The sequence below is a fragment of the Oncorhynchus gorbuscha genome, linkage group LG14, assembly GCF_021184085.1.
Source record: "Oncorhynchus gorbuscha isolate QuinsamMale2020 ecotype Even-year linkage group LG14, OgorEven_v1.0, whole genome shotgun sequence".
Taxonomy (NCBI): Eukaryota; Metazoa; Chordata; class Actinopteri; order Salmoniformes; family Salmonidae; genus Oncorhynchus; species Oncorhynchus gorbuscha.
The window spans coordinates 35,453,387-35,472,064 of record NC_060186.1 but is presented as its reverse complement, the minus strand read 5'-3'; the positions used below and the strand labels follow the sequence as shown (position 1 = coordinate 35,472,064).

The 18,678-nt window shown below is 41.6% G+C and overlaps 1 protein-coding gene across 2 annotated transcripts in view; it reads right to left on the bottom strand.

Moving 5' to 3' along the window:
- LOC123994854 (serine/threonine-protein phosphatase 2A 56 kDa regulatory subunit alpha isoform-like) overlaps positions 1-18,678 on the bottom strand; it is a 120,072-nt gene that overhangs the window by 22,716 nt on the left and 78,678 nt on the right. For both annotated transcript variants that reach the window (XM_046297906.1, XM_046297907.1), the window contains 2 exons: positions 5,419-5,520; positions 5,196-5,288 (listed from right to left, as the gene is read on the bottom strand). In XM_046297906.1, coding sequence (XP_046153862.1) covers positions 5,196-5,288; positions 5,419-5,520 — 195 coding nt within the window. The remainder of the gene's footprint in view (positions 1-5,195; positions 5,289-5,418; positions 5,521-18,678) is intronic.

Sequence of the window (18,678 nt, the reverse complement as noted above, 5' to 3'; positions counted from 1 at the left end):
TGCTATGGGGATGTTTTTCAGCGGCAGGGACTGGGATACCAGTCAGGATCGAGGGAAAGATGAACAGAGCAAAGAACAGAGAGATCCTTGATGAAAACCTGCTCCAGAGCACTCAAGATCTCCGACTGGGGCAAATGTTCACCTTTCTATAGGACAATGACCCTAAGCAGACAGCAAAGACAACGCAGGAGTGGCTTCAGGACGAGTCTCTGAATGTCCTTGAGTGGTCCGGACTTGAACCCGATTGAACATCTCTGCAGAGACCTGAAAATAGCTCTACAGCGACGTTCCCGATCCAACCTGACAAAGCTTGAGAGGATCTGCAAAGGAGAATGGGAGAAACTCCCCAAATACAGGTGTGCCAAACTTGTAGTGTCATTCCCAAGAAGACTCTAGGCTGTAATCTCTGCCAAAGATGCTTCAACAAAGTACTGAGTAAAAGGTCTGAATACTTATGGAAATGTGATCAGTTTTTTATTTTTAATACATTTGCAAAAATGTATAAAAAAACGGTTTTTCCTTTTCATTATGGGGTATTGTGTGTAGATTGATGAGGGGGAACAATTTAACCCATTTTAGAATAAGGCTGTAACGTAATAATAATAAGTCAAGCGGTCTGAATACTTTCCGAATGCAGTCTATGGATGATTTATTAAGCTCGACACATTTAACAGTTAGGCTGTTGATTATAGACCAAATTAAGTTGGCGTTTCCTCTCCTCACTTTTCTTAGACAATTAAGGTAAGGGCTGTTTTCTCGTCTCTTAACTCAACTGCTGTCCCTGCCACATTGTTCTATGTTAAGCACATAGCAACTAGGAAAAGGTGCCAATTCAACAGCGTACTGATGTTTAAGAACAGCAAACGGGAGAAACCACATGTTATAAAATTATATTTTTTTAGTTTTGCACCATTGTTCTTATGTAAATAACCATATACAATTTCAGTAGCACATGTCTTAGAGTGATGCACTGTGCCATCCCCACAGTCTCCACAATGGATTAGTCCACTAAGACTGGAGCAAATCAGACAGGTGTCTTGTACACAATGATAGTATTTTTTTCTTTTCTACTGCTCGACTAAAGAAATCTCAGTCGAGCAACAGCCTATTGACCAAACAATCGACCAGTCGACTAAATGGGGTCAGGCCTAGATTAAATACATAAATTCTGGCTTTTTTTTCCCATAATGAGGCCAGTGTCTGAATTAATTTGTTGTGGCAGAGAGGAGGAAGTAGAACCATACAGGTACTTGAAAGTTTCTCAGAATTTAGCCACGATCCCAATCCGAATGAGCGGTTAAATAATATTAGATTTAGTCTTTCTGATTCGTCTTACACAATGATTCCTCAGTTGCTTAAAAGCTTGCCAGTCTGGGCCAAAGCTTGTGTTCCTGGTCTTGTTCCAAGCATCATCTCTTTTATGAATGACTGAAAATTCCAGAGTAAAACCAGGCATTCAATCTACCTTCAACCTTAAATTTTTTTTTAAGGGAGCATGAATATCTACAATAGTATTTAAGTTCATCTGCAAAAAGGCTCAAAGCTAAATCAGGTTCAGGGACAGCTGAAATACAATCAAAGGTCACTAAAATAAAAAAGCTTGTTCACTGAAAGTTTTAAAGTTCCTCTTTGATGACACGAGGCTTAGATTTTTGTATTCTCACATTTGTAACACAAACAACTGGGCAATGGTCACTAATGGATTGGTCGAAGACACCAGTAGAAACATATTTCTCTGGTGTATTCGTTGAAATAAGACCAAATCAGAGTGGACTTTGAAGGATCTTTAGGGTTGGGCCGTGTAGGCTTAGTCTCTAGCTGGATTAGGTTTAGATCATTACATGCCTTTTACACTGAACAAAATATAAAAGCAATGTGTAAAGTGTTGGTCCCATGTTTCATGAGCTGAAATAAAAGATCCCAGAAATTGTCCATTTGCACAAAAAGCTCATTTCTTTCAAATTTTGTTTTACATTTTTGTTTTACGTTTAAAAAGCATTTACATTTAAAAAGCATCTTTGCCAAGACAATCTATCCACCTGACAGGTGTGGCATATCAATAAAATTATTAAAACAGCATGATCATCTTGTACTGGGGACAATAAAAGGCCACTAAAATGTATAGTTTTGTCACACAACACAATGCCACAGATGTCTCAAGTTTTGAGGGAGCGTGTAATTGGCATGCTGACTGCAGGAATGTCCACCAGAGCTGTTGCCAGAGAATTGAATGTTAATTTCTCTACCATAAGCTGCCTCCAACGTTTGAGAGGATTTGGCAGTACGTCCAACGGGCCTCACAACTGCAGACCACATGTATGGTATCGTGTGAGTGAGCAGTATGCTGATGTCAACGTTGTGAACAGTCTCCCATGGTGGCAGTGGGGTTATGGTATGGTCAGGCATAAGCTACGGACAATGAACACAATTGCATTTTATTGATGGCATTTGAATGCACAGAGATACCGTGACGAGATCTTGGAGGCCCATTGTCGTGCCATTCATCTGCCGCCATCACCTTATGTTTCAGCATGATAATGCACAGCCCCATGTCGCAAGGATCTGTAGTCCATGCAACCTATTATGTGACATGTTGAGCAGATTATTATTCCTGAACTAATTTACTTGCCATAAGGGATTGAATACTTATTGGCAGAAGACATTTCAGATTTTCCCTTTAAATTAATTTGTACAAATTTCAAAAAACATCATTCCACTTTGACATTATAGGGCCTTGTGTGTAGGCCAGTGACCAACAAATCAATTTAATACATTTTTAATATAAAGGGGTGTGAATTCATTTTGAAAGCATTGTACAACGCCTGGAAATATTTCAAGCCAATTGATGCTTTAATTTAATCAAAATGAATATTTGGGAAAATATGACACATTCAAGGCTTTCATGTTGATGTTTTGGTAGAGGTTTTGTCCAGCATCAGCAGACTCACAGGAAGCCGTACTGTGGTGACAACACCTCCGTAACTACGGTAATGACAGGGCTGTACTTTCTTCCCCTCTGCATGCACTCACATACTGTAGTGCACACACACACTCTCTTTTGAAGACTATCAATGAGCTAAACATTCGCAGAGGGATGCATTTTCCCCAGACAAACATTTCTAAAACAAATACTTACTGCTCACCAACATGAAATTAAACACATTCTAACCATCAGTTCCACTGTGAGCATATCGATATCATACAGTCCCTCTCCCATGTCAAGTTCTGTCTCTAACAAGCTTACAGAGACACAGGGGGAAAGCACTGACACTACAAAAAAAAAAACTGGGCTTGTTCTGCCCTCCCTCTGCGCCTCTTCCCGAGCCTCTCTCTGACCAGTCCCCTTTTCTCTTCCTGCAATATAAACAGGGAGCTATTCAAAGCTCCCCACGACACCACTCGCATCATGGAAATTTAGCCTGAGCACCTCGGATGCTGCAGCTCAGCCAACATTCCAGGCCGTAGTATTAGTCCCTGTTTGCTCCCTTGCCCTGGGGAAAGCAGGATGGCTCGATAAATACGCACGGCACAGCCCCGGTAGGTTGCTCCTGCAAGGGTGAGACTGGGTTGTATTCACTAGGACACATTGTAGCAAAACGTTTAATTACAAAATGTGAACACCTGCGTTTCTTATTGACAGATCAGTTCGTATCTCCAAGTGTGTCTGTTTTCTACCATTTGGTGCCAAATTAATATGATGGTATAGATCCTGGAATACCAAGCCGAAACATACGAGGACTATCTGTCATCATGGCAGACATAACCATGACAAACTAGGCTAAATGCTGAGACTGACACTGAAGAAATGTAGAAGTTGTTGTAAGATGACATCCTCCAAAGGGACACCACATGCCTCCATCAACTGACATTTAGAAGATGTCATGGTAAAATAACTGGTTTTGATAACTGCCAGGAGATATAATCAAAACATTTTGGTCTTTCATACTCTGAACTTGATGCTCTCGAATAAAAAACAGGAAAGGAAGTTTGTGCCGTTTTCGATTAAACTAAATCAACATGACCGCTTACAAAACAGATTCATTTCTCAAATGATTATCCAAATCCGAAGAGTAGATGTTTAGCAGTCAGTCTGAGGCTTGTAATGCTGCCAGGCCTGTCTTTTTGGGTCTGTGTGTACACTTTAGTTCCACATAGAACTAACACAGTAAACAACAGGAAATGAGTCTCTACAATATTTGGTGAATCAATACAATAGCTTTGGGCAACACTGAAAGACCAGGGGTGTATTCGTTAGTGCACACTATTAAGCAAAATTGGGATCCTTAATGTTAAGAAAAATCCCTAACCAAAAATATATTGGGCATAGATGCAGAAAGAAACAGCATAGTGGGTCAATTTCCAAAACAACTAAGAGCGATGAAGTGCAAGGATCAACTTATCTCAATATCCTAGCATACTCATTGATAATAGGCCCTGCTTTATTGAAGTTGTGAGACATAGCATCCCAAGAAATTGTGAGATACAGCATTCCAGCTTTTGATTGCTGATAAGACAGGCCTTAGTACACGGTTCTGACGGTCTGCCTGGTGGCCGATATGCCTTTACTGTGACCCTCCCCTCTCTCTCAGTCCCTCGCTAGCTTGCTATGAAAGATGCAAGTATTTTGTTTTCTCGGAAGTAAGGCAACAAATCAGTCTCCTCTGTTCCTAAAACACTGAATCTTAGGAGTCGATTTCTCCACCCCTACGTCGTCATCGTTAACAGTTGGAAAATGGCAGAGAAAGGTAAGTGACAGCAGCAAAGTCCTGTATGGTAATACTTTGACAAGTTAAATGAGAAGGAAATGCAAACTTTCCAAGGTGAAATTGAGGTACAGTAATTGTAGTACAGGTGCAATGCTTAAAGCTCTGAATTCACGTTGATGTTTCTTATCGCTTTAACTGAAAACTGATAATAAAATGGCAGTCAACTTATTTTTTAAATGGTCTATTTGGAACATCCCTATACACCATAGCAAACACAGCAAAACGTTTTTCAACAGAACACATTATGCAACAAAAACAACAGTTTCTTTATTGGTCAAGTTGAATGTTTTCTGAAATTTGCTTTCTATTGAATACACCCCTACTGATGGTGATGTCATGTGGCCATTTCAGTGACTGACGATGACGGCATGAAATCTGAGAGGATAAGGGTCATTAACAGGTCAGTGTGACATCAGATGCGATGCTTACCTGCAGCACAAACTTCTGATCAATGTAGCGCTTGGCGATGCTGGGCTGAAAGTCTGGGTTCTCCAAGAATCGTAGAAGGAACTCATAGACAAGCTGGAAAAAGTAAATAAAATACAAATCTATGAAAAGGTACATGAATTGTACATAAAGCTCATACTAACAGGTATAAAACATACATAAAGAAAAGCTAAGAAGAGGTCAAATTAAAGTGACATGGTTTTACCTGTATGTGTGGCCATGAGGCTTCTAGAGTGGGCTCGTCCTCCTCTGGGTCAAAATCGGGGTTGTCACTAGGCGGAAGAGTCCGCAAAATGTTGGTGCAGATCTGTGAACAAGAAGACATATAATGAATACACTAAAACTGCAAAAAGGGACACGAAAGCACTTTGTCAAAGGGAAAACTTTCACCCACTTTCTATGGCAAGCAAACCATAGATTTGGTGAGCTACATGAAATTCAAAGATTATACAGGTGTTTGAGGTATTACACAGTTTATCCATTAAGTTTCCACTCATACAATACATAATGAAAGAAGAACCAGAATGGTCTTTCCTAAGATATTTCATGTCTAATGCAGTTTGGCTAGCAGTTACAGTCAAACTAAAGTCTAATTAAGCAATAAGGCCCGAGGGTTGTGGTATATTCAAGCAATAGGGATGTAAGGATTCACCGATATGCAAGGGTTTCCTAGTCAATCACCAAACACTTCTGTAAAAAGTTTTGCACAGTTTGGAGTAGGTGCACTTGATTCAGCCGCCCTGTACGCTGGGCAGTTTAAGTGTTCATTCTGAACCATATAATGAGTCTGAAGGTACAAACTCCAGCTATCATGCAGGCCCGGAGAGAAAAGCAAGTGTACCTATAGGCCTACGGCTGGCCAATCAAATAGCTCAGATCACTGTGTCTGCAGCTTTCACTAGCCCACAGCGAAATTGATAGTCGTCTACTGTGTAAAATAAAATAAAAACATAACTAGAGAGACTGTCAACAAATACAGCAAAGCGCTGCTGTTTTTATGAGTTCATGTTAAAGATTTTATTCAGCACTGTCAACACTTTTACAAGCCATAAAACACCATCTCCCTAGCCACTCACGCTATCGATAGACTTGCGTTGTTATTATCAGCGCGTTTCTAATATCGAGGAGTATTTCACGCTCTGTGAGCATACGAGTAACAACAGTAATACTGAAGTGTGACATGACTCATCTCTCCCTCCCTCCTCCGAGACTGATCAGAAGCATCTGATGGTCAATGTAGCGCTTGGCGATGCTGGGCTGCATCAGATAGATGCAGTCCAGTAAAAAGTATCAAATAAAATAGATGCAAATGATTTAAATTATGCCTCACAAGTAATAAAACACATTCTATATTACCAGGGTGATCATATATAATTTTACATTGGTCAGAAAATAACAACATTGGCAGAGCAATTCAAGAATAACTTCTATGCAGTGATAATGTATTGAGCCTATAGCCTACTGCACAAACCTCATTGCTACAGAACTGTTTTTAATATGTTAATGTTGCATGGGTTTACATTTTTTAAGCCTCATGTTTAAAAGAAATCTGAGCATTCAATCTCAGCCTGCCTTTTGGTTCAGAAAGTGATCTCGGCTCAGGAAAGGTTGGTGACCACAGGTCTAAACCATTCGATTATGAGACGGGTGAAATCCAAAGTTGTGCTATATTTTCATTGGCTTTGTCATAGCACATTTTTTAAAATAAATATTGATAAATTACTAGCTCGAACACTTTTCATCTGCAAAAATGACAAATTAAATAGTGGGTGATGAGATCATCACATGGATTCGTTCCCCGAATCAAACTGAATCGTTTCAAACTAAAACGTCTAGTTTCTGTATCGTATCGGACCCCGTGTATCTAGATACGTATCGAATTGTCTTGAAAGATAAAGATTCATACCCCTATTAACACCAGAACCGCCTGGCCTTTCAGTATATAAGTAACTGCTGAGAAGTCCACTTTTGCATGTCATCCTGCAAGGTGCGCAAACATAAGCACCAACCCTTGATAAATAGTTAAACTATTGTAAAGGATTATTTGCATAAAGAAATATATTAATGACAAGATTAAAAAAAATAAAAAAAGTAATTTGTTGATTGTATTGGACACTATATTGTGCCCTTATACCTGTGCCTTTACACATTAATCAAATCTTGGCTTCTTTTTATGTTTTGGGTCCACAGCACAGGTTCAGGGTTTTGTGTGAACATGCCCCACACACAAATTGGTTGCACTGCAGTTTTCATGGGCCTTGTTTTCGTGTACACCTGCCGACTTGACATTGTGTCTTCTTTTTCCTGGGTGGGAGCTGTGGTGCTTGGGGAAGCGGGAGAGCAGGTCTCAGTTGGCTCAGTTCTGGTTTAACTGCGACGAGGCTCAGGCATCACAGGCGGATGCTCGAAGTCAACATAGGAATCAGATAAAGAATAATCGATTTCAAGCTCAATATCCGATCCTCCATCCGACTCCAATCCCATCTAAATTCTGCAGCATTTGCAATGCGGTCAGTGTGTCCATTAGTTTGGTTCGGCTTGCTATTGTGAACTACACACGTTGTATGTTGTTCTCGGTGTCTGATTTGACTCTCTGAGGAGAGATTATATAGGCTACCATTTCCTGGCTTTCATAATAAATTAATTAGAGCGCCTGCCCACTTCTCTTTATCGTTACACTATTGTTCTAAATTCAATTATCCTCTTCACCCTCATCATTTAGATCAATCAAATTTAAAATCACCCTCTTCATCATTCAGTTCATTGAAGTCACATGCACCATAATCAGTTTCTATTTGGTTTACCGCCCATTCATCCATTGACGACACAATAGCATATTTTAATTGTATGTTTATTGTGTAAATAGTTTTTGGTTAGTAGCCAGAGCAATCAATGCCACTGCGCGAGTGGTCATGTGCTGACTGCAGGAATTTCGCATTATGAAAAGTGCATGCTAAAATATGAAAATACTACATGTAATTTCTCAAAATAGATATCCATCTTATCTCTATATTGATTTATGTCCTATGGATTTGAGAAGAAACTTAAAAGTGAGTGTCGGGTAGCCTTCATTCTTGCCTAGCTGATGTGATGCTGTGCAATTTTCCTTATTTTTTTACCTATTTTTTTCTCTGGCCTCAATTGATTTAGCCAGATAACTAATGATTAGCATTAACGGCTAACACCATTTATTTTAGACACTTGCTAAGAAAAGAGAAATTGTTTACAGACATTACGATGCATAAACTAATAAACTCAGCAAAAAAAGAAACGTCCCTTTTTCAGGACCCTGTCTTTCAAAGATAATTCGTAATAATCCAAATAACTTCACAAATCTTAATTGTAAAGGGTTTAAACACTGTTTCCCATGCTTGTTCGATGAACCATAAAAAAATGTATGAACATGCACCTGTGGAACGGTCATTAAGACACTAACAGCTTACAGACGGTAGGCAATTAAGGTCACAGTTATGAAAACTTAGGACACTAAAGAGGCCTTTCTACTGACTCTGGAAAAACACCAAAAGAAAGATACCCTGGGTCCCTGCTCATCTGCGTGAACGTGCCTTAGGCATGCTGCAAGGAGACATGAGGACTGCAGATGTGGCCAGGACAATAAATGGCAATGTCTGTACTGTGAGACGCCTAAAACAGCACTACAGGGAGACAGGACGGACAGCTGATCGTCCTCGTAGTGGCAGACCACATGTAACACCTGCACAGGATCGGTACCTCCGAACATCACACCTGCGAGCCAGGTACAGGATGGCAACAACAACTGCCTGAGTTACACCAGGAACGCACAATCCCTCCCTCTGTCCGCAATAGGCCGAGAGAGGCTGGACTGAGGGCTTGTAGGCCTGTTGTAAGGTAGGTCCTCACTAGACATCACCGGCAACAACGTCGCCTGTGGGCACAAACCCACCATTGCTGGACCAGACAGGGCTGGCAAAAAGTGCTCTTCACTGACAAGTCGCGGTTTTGTCTCACCAGGGGTGATGGTTGGATTCGTGTTTATCGTTGAAGGAATGAGCGTTACACCGAGGCCTGTACTCTGGAGCGGGATCAATTTGGAGGTGGAGGGTCCGTCATGGTCTGGGGAGGTGTGTCACAGCATCATCGGACTGAGCTTGTTGTCATTGCAGGCAATCCCAACGCTGTGCGTTACAGGGTAGACATCCTCCCTCATGTGGTACCCTTCCTGCAGGCTCACCCTGACATGACCCTCCAGCATGACAATGCCACCAGTCATACTGCTCATCCAGGGGGGTAGGGTTCCTGCAAGACAGGAATGTCAGTGTTCTGTCAGCGAAGAGCCCGGATCTCAATCCAATTTAGCTCATCTGGGACCTGTTGGGTCCGAGGGTGAGGGCTATGGCCATTCCCCCCAGAAATGTCCAGGAACTTGCAGGTGCCTTGGTGGAAGATTGGGGCAACATCTCATAGCAAGAACTGGCAAATCTGGTGCAGTCCATGAGGACAGGATGCACTGCAATACTTTTTTGATTTTGACCCCCCCATTTGTTCAGGGACACATTATTCAATTTCTGTTAGTCACATGTCTGTGGAACTTGTTGAATCTTATGTTCATACAAATATTTACACGTTTGTTCAACCTCTCGTATCGTCTGAGATCCCTAAAGATTGGAGACACTCCAGACCCAAACTGTTACAGACCTATATCTATCCTACCCTGCCTTTCTAAAGTCTTCGAAAGCCAAGTTAAACAGATCACTGACCATTTCGAATCCCACCGTACCTTCTCCGCTATGCAATCTGGTTTCCGAGATGGTCATGGGTGCATCTCAGCCACGCTCAAGGTCCTAAACGATATCATAAGCGCCATCGTAAAAGACAGTACTGTGCAGCCATCTTCATCGACTCTGTCAATCACTGCATTCTTATAGGCAGACTCAACAACCTTGGTTTCTCAAATGACTGCCTTGCCTGGTTCACCAACTACTTTGCAGACAGAGTTCAGTGTGTCAAATCAGAGGGCATGCTGTCCGGTCCTCTGGCAGTCTCTATGGGGGTGCCACAGGGTTCAATTCTCGGGCCGACTCTTCTCTGTATATATCAATGATGTTGCTCTTGCTGCGGGCGGTTCCCTGATCCACCTCTACGCAGACGACACCATTCTGTATAGCCCGTCCTTGGACACTGCTATATAACCTCCAAACGAGCTTCAATGCCATACAACACTCCTTCTGTGGCCTCCAACTGCTCTTAAACACTAGTAAAACCAAATGCATGCTTTTCAACCGTTCGCTTCCTGCACCCGCACGCCCGACTAGCATCACCACCCTGGATGGTTCCGACCTAGAATATTTGGACATCTATAAGTACCTAGGTGTCTGGCTAGACTGTAAAATCTCCTTCCAGACTCATATCAAACATCTCCAATCTAAACTCAAATCTAGAGTCGACTTTCTATTCCGCAACAAAGCATCCTTCACTCACGCCGCCAAACTTACCCTAGTAAAACTGAATTTCCTACCGATCCTCGACTTCGGCGATGTCATCTACAAAATAGCTTCCAACACTCTACTCAGCAAACTGGATGCAGTTTATCACAGTGCCATCCGTTTTGTTACTAAAGCACCTTATACCACCCACCACTGCGACCTGTATGCTCAAGTCGGCTGGCCCTCGCTACATATTCGTCGCCAGACCCACTGGCTCCAGGTCATCTACAAATCCATGCTAGGTAAAGCTCCGCCTTATCTCAGTTCACTGGTAACGATGGCAACACCCACCCGTAGCACGCACTCCAGAACGTGTCTCACTGATCATCCCTAAAGCCAACACCTCATTTGGCCGCCTTTCGTTCCAGTTCTCTGCTGCCTGTGACTGGAACGAATTGCAAAAATCGCTGAAGTTGGAGACTTTTAACTCCCTCACCAACTTCAAACATCTGCTATCTGAGCAGCTAACCGATCCCTGCAGCTGTACATAGTTTTACCTACATCTTCCCCATACTGTTTATATTTATTTACTTTTCTGCTCTTTTGAACACCAATATCTCTACCTGTACATGACCATCTGATCATTTATCACTCCAGTGTTAATCTGCAAAATTGTAATTTTTCACCTACCTCCTCATGCCTTTTGCACACAATGTATATAGACTCTTTTTTATTATTTTTGTTCTATTGTGTTATTGACTTGTTAATTGTTTACTCCATGTGTAACTCTGTGTTGTCTGTTCACACTGCTATGCTTTATCTTGGCCAGGTCGCAGTTGCAAATGAGAACTTGTTCTCAACTAACCTACCTGGTTAAATAAAGGTGAAAAAAAAGAAAAAGAACATTTGAACCCAGGTCTGGTGTATGGCCCTACCTATAAAATGCTGGGTAAATACACATAAACAAGCCCAACGACCAGTGGTAGCTTCAGGTTCAGTGAAGAGAGTCACTCTAGTCACGAGCCACAGTAGCCTGGCCTTTCACAGGAAATTACCTAGACATGGACGTGTTCACCGCCTCCTTGAACAAATAAATAAGGAAAATCGATCACTGCCACAGACAGACAGCAGAGGACAGAACATTCGTCCTCTCTCGCCATCTCCCTATCTCTCCGTTTCCATTAGTCTCTTTCTCCATATTTGAAGTTCTCAAATGGTGCATGAACAGTGCTGGTTCCCTATGCTTTTTGCACAATTCCTGCTCCCACTATTTTTAAAAGGCAAAACCTGTTGGGGAGCAGCAGTGTGTGTTCATGGATTACTCGGTACTGTACTGAGCCTGGAAGGCTTTCACTACAGGGCTCCCGAGACCACAGATTACCTTCGATTTTTAGTTTACTTTCACTAGGTCTCCTCAATCTTGGGACTGAAGGACTAGTTTCCTTTGCAAAACTAAAAACGACGGACATGCCTAATTGAATGTAGGGAAAGGGGATACCTAGTAAGTCACACTAACTGCATTCAACCGAAATGTGTCTTCAGCCCCTCCGAATCGGAAAGGTGTGGGGGGGCTGCTTTAAATAGACGTCAACGTCATTGGCACCCGGGGGAGCAGCTGTTGTTGGGGGTTAACTGCCTTGCTCAAGGGCAGAACGGCAGGTGTTTCCACCTTGCCGGCTCGGGGATTCGAACCAGCGACCTTTGTTACTGGCCCAATGCTCTTAACTGTTAGGTTATCTGTAGTCTAGGATGCATAGAAACAGTTTAATGGTATTGTTCAGTCACAATCATTTGTGACAAGGCCTGACTAACACTCACAGAAAGGCTTGCTTTTAAAGTTAGCTACACACACCCAAAAAGATCATACAAATATGCAAGATAACTTCGTAAGAGTAAAACCCTGGCATGATCTAAAGACCAGCCTGCATTGGCACGATGCCCATTACCCAGTGGCAGCCCAATCCCTATAATCCAGAATAGTGTTTGTGTGTACTGTATTTGTGTGTGTTTGTGCGTTTATGTACATAAGTGCTTCTCTGTGTATACTAGTGTTCATGTGTCTGTGTGTTAAAGACAGCATTTACTGTAGGGTGTTTAGGTAGACATGTAGCAGGGATAGTACTCATCACTCATTTCTAACAAAGCCTATTCGAGATGGAGCCTAGCTACAGCATAATTTAGAGCAAATCATATTCATGCTGTGCTGCATGAACACAATTGGCAGTAAGTTACAGAGGTGGTGTAGTACAACTTCCTCTTTACTCGATTATGACTAAGCATGTTTCAATACAATAAATCTCCCGTGGTGATGGGTAAAGAATAATTTTACCAAAATGGAAGGTAAAAATGAATCCATTAAGGATGTATTTTTCTGCATCAGCCGCATCTCCCTATTAAAATTCTGTGTGTGCTGGAGACAAGGTTCGGAGGCAGGTCATTGCCATAACAATCACTGCAGCTCTGCTTTATTTTTAGCTAGAAGGGAAATTGGAGAGTGACACAACGACAACAGAGAGGCTGGCAAGATTGCTACTGTTCTGCACACGGTGTGTGTGTCTGAATGACAACACCCAATTACCTATTGTCAGCCTGACAAGCCACACAGCTCTAACGGGGTAAAAAATGAGTAAAATACATTCTTCAACTGACAGTAAAGCAAACCTTTGAGGTGGTGAAGAGCTTTCGATGCAACTTGCCATTTCCACTACTAACCGTATACCTAGGGTTTAATGGAGTACAAAATCAGCCTTCGGCAGATGTGGCCAGATATCACACACACTGAACCGTACATTGAATAAACTAGCCTAATTTGAATGGCGCTGGCAACGGCCATTAAACAACATGCAACACTAAACATATAAGCTCTGTAATACGATTTAATATTTTCATGACAGGCAGAGCCCACTTCTGGGACAGGCTCCCAGAGTGCACAATACACCACACTACAAAGATGGCATATGTGATTAGCTGGAGCTAAATAACAGCTTGGGTTTCTTTTGATCTCCTGGGTGTAAAAAAAACGCTGAAGAGTCCTTTCACTGGCCTGGGTTTCTGTTGGACACATTGTGCTGCATCTCACTGCCTTGGTGGAGGAGGTGGGTGGATGTTAAACAGTGAGAAAGAGTGTGTGGTATTGGAAACAAATTAGATATTTTTATTAAGGGAAATAGAGAGCGTCCAACATGAGAAGAAGAAAAAGACAGACATTGGAAAAAGGGAGGGAGGAGGTGAATGGGAAAAAAAGGAGACTAATGATTTAGACTAGAGACATTACAGTCCCACTCTGGTGTTCAGATGAGCAGCCTGCCACAAATCCCACCCACTCTCACACACAGATAGCGTGATGAGCAATAGTATGGGGGAGCAGAGAAAGATACAGGAGTGGACTTCAGGACTTCCACATTGTGAGCTGGTATTTTTAATACATTTCCTTTCATAGGATAATTTTTCTACTCTACAAATAGAAATGTATTGGAAGTGTGTACATTACTTTGGCAGTGTTACTCAGCGAAAATGCACCAGGATTCGCGTTAAGCCAGAATTGTGTGTTTTTCACGCAGAAAAGGAAAGATAAGAAGCATTTAAATGATGTCACTGTGTTTTGTGAAAGCAGATCTAAAATGCTTCTTATTGTAAATTCTGCTAGGCTGCAGTCCGGGTTCGCTCCCAATTATGAATGTGAAAGGACAAATGCTGTGCTTCAGTTGCACTTATCCACTTGAATGAAATATCTTTGCTCTCATCATTTTTCAGAACAAGAATAGACTGACGAGTTTCAGAAGAAAGGTCTTTGTTTCTGGCCATTTTGAGCCCGTCATCGAGCCCACAAATGCTGATGCTCCAGACATTCAACTGGTCTAAAGATGGCCAGTTGAATTGCTTATTTAATCAGACAACAGTATTCAGCTGTGCTAACATAATTGCGAAAGGTTTTTCTAATGATCAATTAGCCTTTTAAAATGATAAACTTTGATTAGCTAACAACGTGCCATTGGAACACAAGAGTGATGGTAGCTGATAATGGGCCTCTATAGCTACAATAGTCATTTAATACATTAACAACATCTATACACTATATTTCTGATCTATTTCACATTATTTTAATGGACCAAAAATGTGCTTATCTTTCAAAATCGAGGACATTTCTAAGTGACCCCAAACTTTTGAACAGTAATATATAATACATATCAGCTAGAAAGATGTGTCGGCATCAAGTAATTGTCTCTGGCCCCCTCCCAGTTAGGGGGAGTGATGAGCTCTACAGCAGAGTCTCACAACTCAATCGCTGGTTGAAAACTGTTTTCTGCCCCTCCCAAAAGATTTGTAGATAACTGGCCCTCTTTCTGGGACTCGCCCACAAACAGGACCAAGCCTGACCTGCTGAGGAGTGACGGACTCCATCCTAGCTGGAGGGGTGCTCTCATCTTATCTACCAACATAGACAGGGCTCTAACTCCTTTTGCTCCACAATGAAATAGGGTGCAGGCCAGGCAGCAGGCTGTTAGCCAGCCTGACAGCATAGTGGAGTCTGCCACTAGCACAGTCAGTGTAGTCAGCTCAGCTATCACCATTGAGACCGTGTCTGTGTCTCGACCTAGGTTGGGCAAAACTAAACATGGCGGTGCTCGCCTTAGCAATCTCACTAGGATAAAGACCACCTCCATTCCTGTCATTACTGAAAGAGATCATGATACCTCACATCTCAAAATAGGGCTACTTAATGTTAGATCCCTTACTTCAAAGGCAATTATAGTCAATGAACTAATCACTGATCATAATCTTGATGTGATTGGCCTGACTGAAACATGGCTTAAGCCTGATGAATTTACTGTTTTAAATGAGGCCTCACCTCCTGGCTACACTAGTGACCATATCCCCCGTGCATCCAGCAAAGGCGGAGGTGTTGCTAACATTTACGATAGCAAATTTCAATTTACCAAAAAAAAAAATGACGTTTTCGTCTTTTGAGCTTCTAGTCATGAAATCTATGCAGCCGACTCAATCACTTTTTATAGCTACTGTTTACAGGCCTCCTGGGCCATATACAGTGTTTCTCACTGAGTTCCCTGAATTCCTATCGGACCTTGTAGTCATAGCAGATAATATTCTAATCTTTGCTGACTTTAATATTCACATGGAAAAGTCCACAGACCCACTCCAAAAGGCTTTCGGAGCCATCATCGACTCAGTGGGTTTTGTCCAACATGTCTCTGGACCCACTCACTGTCACAGTCATTCGCTGGACCTAGTTTTGTCCCATGGAATAAATGTTGTCGATCTTAATGTTTTTCCTCATAATCCTGGACTATCGGACCACCATTTTATTACGTTTGCAATTGCAACAAATAATCTGCTCAGACCCCAACCAAGGACCATCAAAAGTCGTGCTATAAATTCACAGACAACACAAAGATTCCTTGATGCCCTTCCAGGCTCCCTCTGCCTACCCAAGGACGCCAGAGGACAAAAATCAGTTAACCACCTAACTGAGGATCTCGATTTAACCTTGCGCAATACTTCTCCTGTCCTATTCGGTGTCCTGTGTGAATCTAAGTGTGCGTTCTCTAATTCTCTCCTTCTTTCTTTCTCTCTCTCGGAGGACCTGAGCCCTAGGACCATGCCCCAGGACTACCTGACATGATGACTCCTTGCTGTCCCCAGTCCACCTGGCCATGCTGCTGCTCCAATTTCAACTGTTCTGCCTTACTATTATTTGACCATGCTGGTCATTTATGAACATTTGAACATCTTGGCCATGTTCTGTTATAATCTCCACCCGGCACAGCCAGAAGAGGACTGGCCACCCCACATAGCCTGGTTCCTCTCTAGGTTTCTTCCTAGGTTTTGGCCTTTCTAGGGAGTTTTTCCTAGCCACCGTGCTTCTACACCTGCATTGCTTGCTGTTTGGGGTTTTAGGCTGGGTTTCTGTACAGCACTTTGAGATATCAGCTGATGTACGAAGGGCTATATAAATAAAATTTGATTGATTGAATACATATGTGGGTGTGTGTAATTTTACACGCTCAATTTTTCAGTTTTTGTTTTGTTAAAATAGTTTGAAATATCCAATAAATGTTGTTCCACTTCATGATTGTGTTCCACTTGTTGTTGATTCTTCACAAAAAAATACAGTTTTATATCTTTATGTTTGAAGCCTGAAATGTGGCAAAGTTCAGGGGGGCCGAATACTTTCGCAAGGCACTGTATATATACATATATATATACATATGTATACATATACACACACACGTATGTACGTATGTATGTATGTATGTATGTATGTATGTATGTATGTATGTATGTATGTATGTATGTATATATGTACACACACACACACACACACACACACACACACACACACACACACACACACACACACACACACACACACACACACACACACACACACACACACACACACACACACACACACACACACACACACACACACACACACACATATATATATATATACATACACATACACACACACACACATATATATATATATATATACATACACACACACACACATATATATATGTATATGTGTGTTTGTGTGTGTGTGTGTGTGTGTGTGTGTGTGTGTGTGTGTGTGTGTATATATATATATGTATATATATATGTATATATATATGTGTGTGTATATATATATATATATATGTGTGTGTATATATATATATATATGTGTGTGTGTATATATGTATATATATATGTGTGTGTGTGTATATATATATATGTGTGTGTGTGTATATATATATATGTGTGTGTGTATATATGTATATATATATGTGTGTGTGTGTGTGTGTATATATGTATATATATATGTGTGTGTGTGTGTGTGTATATATGTATATATATATATGTGTGTGTGTGTGTGTATATGTATATATATATGTGTGTGTGTGTGTGTGTGTGTGTGTGTGTGTGTGTGTGTGTGTGTGTGTGTGTGTGTGTGTGTGTGTGTGTGTGTGTGTGTGTGTGTGTGTGTGTGTGTGTGTGTGTGTGTGTGTGTGTGTGTGTGTGTGTGTGTGTGTAGGCTGGTGACTACCTCATGAAGCTGGTTCCAAGAATTCCAAGAGTGTCCATCAAGGCAAAGGGTGGCCACTTTGAAAAATCTCAAATCCCAAATATATTTTGATTTGTTTAACACTTTTGGTTACGACATGTGTGTTATTTCATAGTTTTGGATCACTTCACTATTATTCTACAATGTAGAAAATAGTAATAATAATATATAAATAATATATGCCATTTAGCAGACGCTTTTATCCAAAGCGACTTACAGTCATGTGTGCATACATTCTACGTATGGGTGGTCCCGGGGATCGAACCCACTACCCTGGCGTTACAAGCGCCATGCTCTACCAACTGAGCTACAGAAGGACCAAAACTACAGAAGGACCAAAACAGAAGGACCAAAACTCTAGAATGAGTAGGTGTGTCCAAACCTTTGACTGGTACCGCACGCACGCCAAAAATATAAAACAACATGCAACAATTTCAAAGATTCTGCTGAGTTACAGTCCATATAAGGAAATTAGTCAATTGAAATCAATTCATTAGGCCCTAATGTATGGATTTCACATGACTGGGCAGGGGCACAGCCATGGGTGTGCATAGGCCCAACCACTGGGAAACCAGGCCAGGCCAATCAGAATGAGTTTTTCCCCACAATAAGGCTTTGTTATTACAGACAGAAATAGGGAAGTGCACACAGCACAGAAGGAGCAAAAGAGACGAGACCAAAAATACAATGTGAACAAGCAGACAAGTGCTCATAAAAACTAAAATAACAAAACTTAGATTGCGATAGAGGCAAAACATCCGTTTGAATTAGTTGAATAAATCTGATTTATCGCCAAGCCATACTCAAAAGGACCTAGTAACCTCTCTGGGAACCTGTCGTTAGTCTACAGCTCTGCCTTGCCCCGCTTGTTTGTGTCTCTCCATTCAGGGTTTAATCTGGCTTGATCTCATTAGGTGTGGGGACGTCGTGACATGGATACAGGATAAGACGCCTGACTACCACCACCACAGCCTTTTATCTGCAGCTAGGA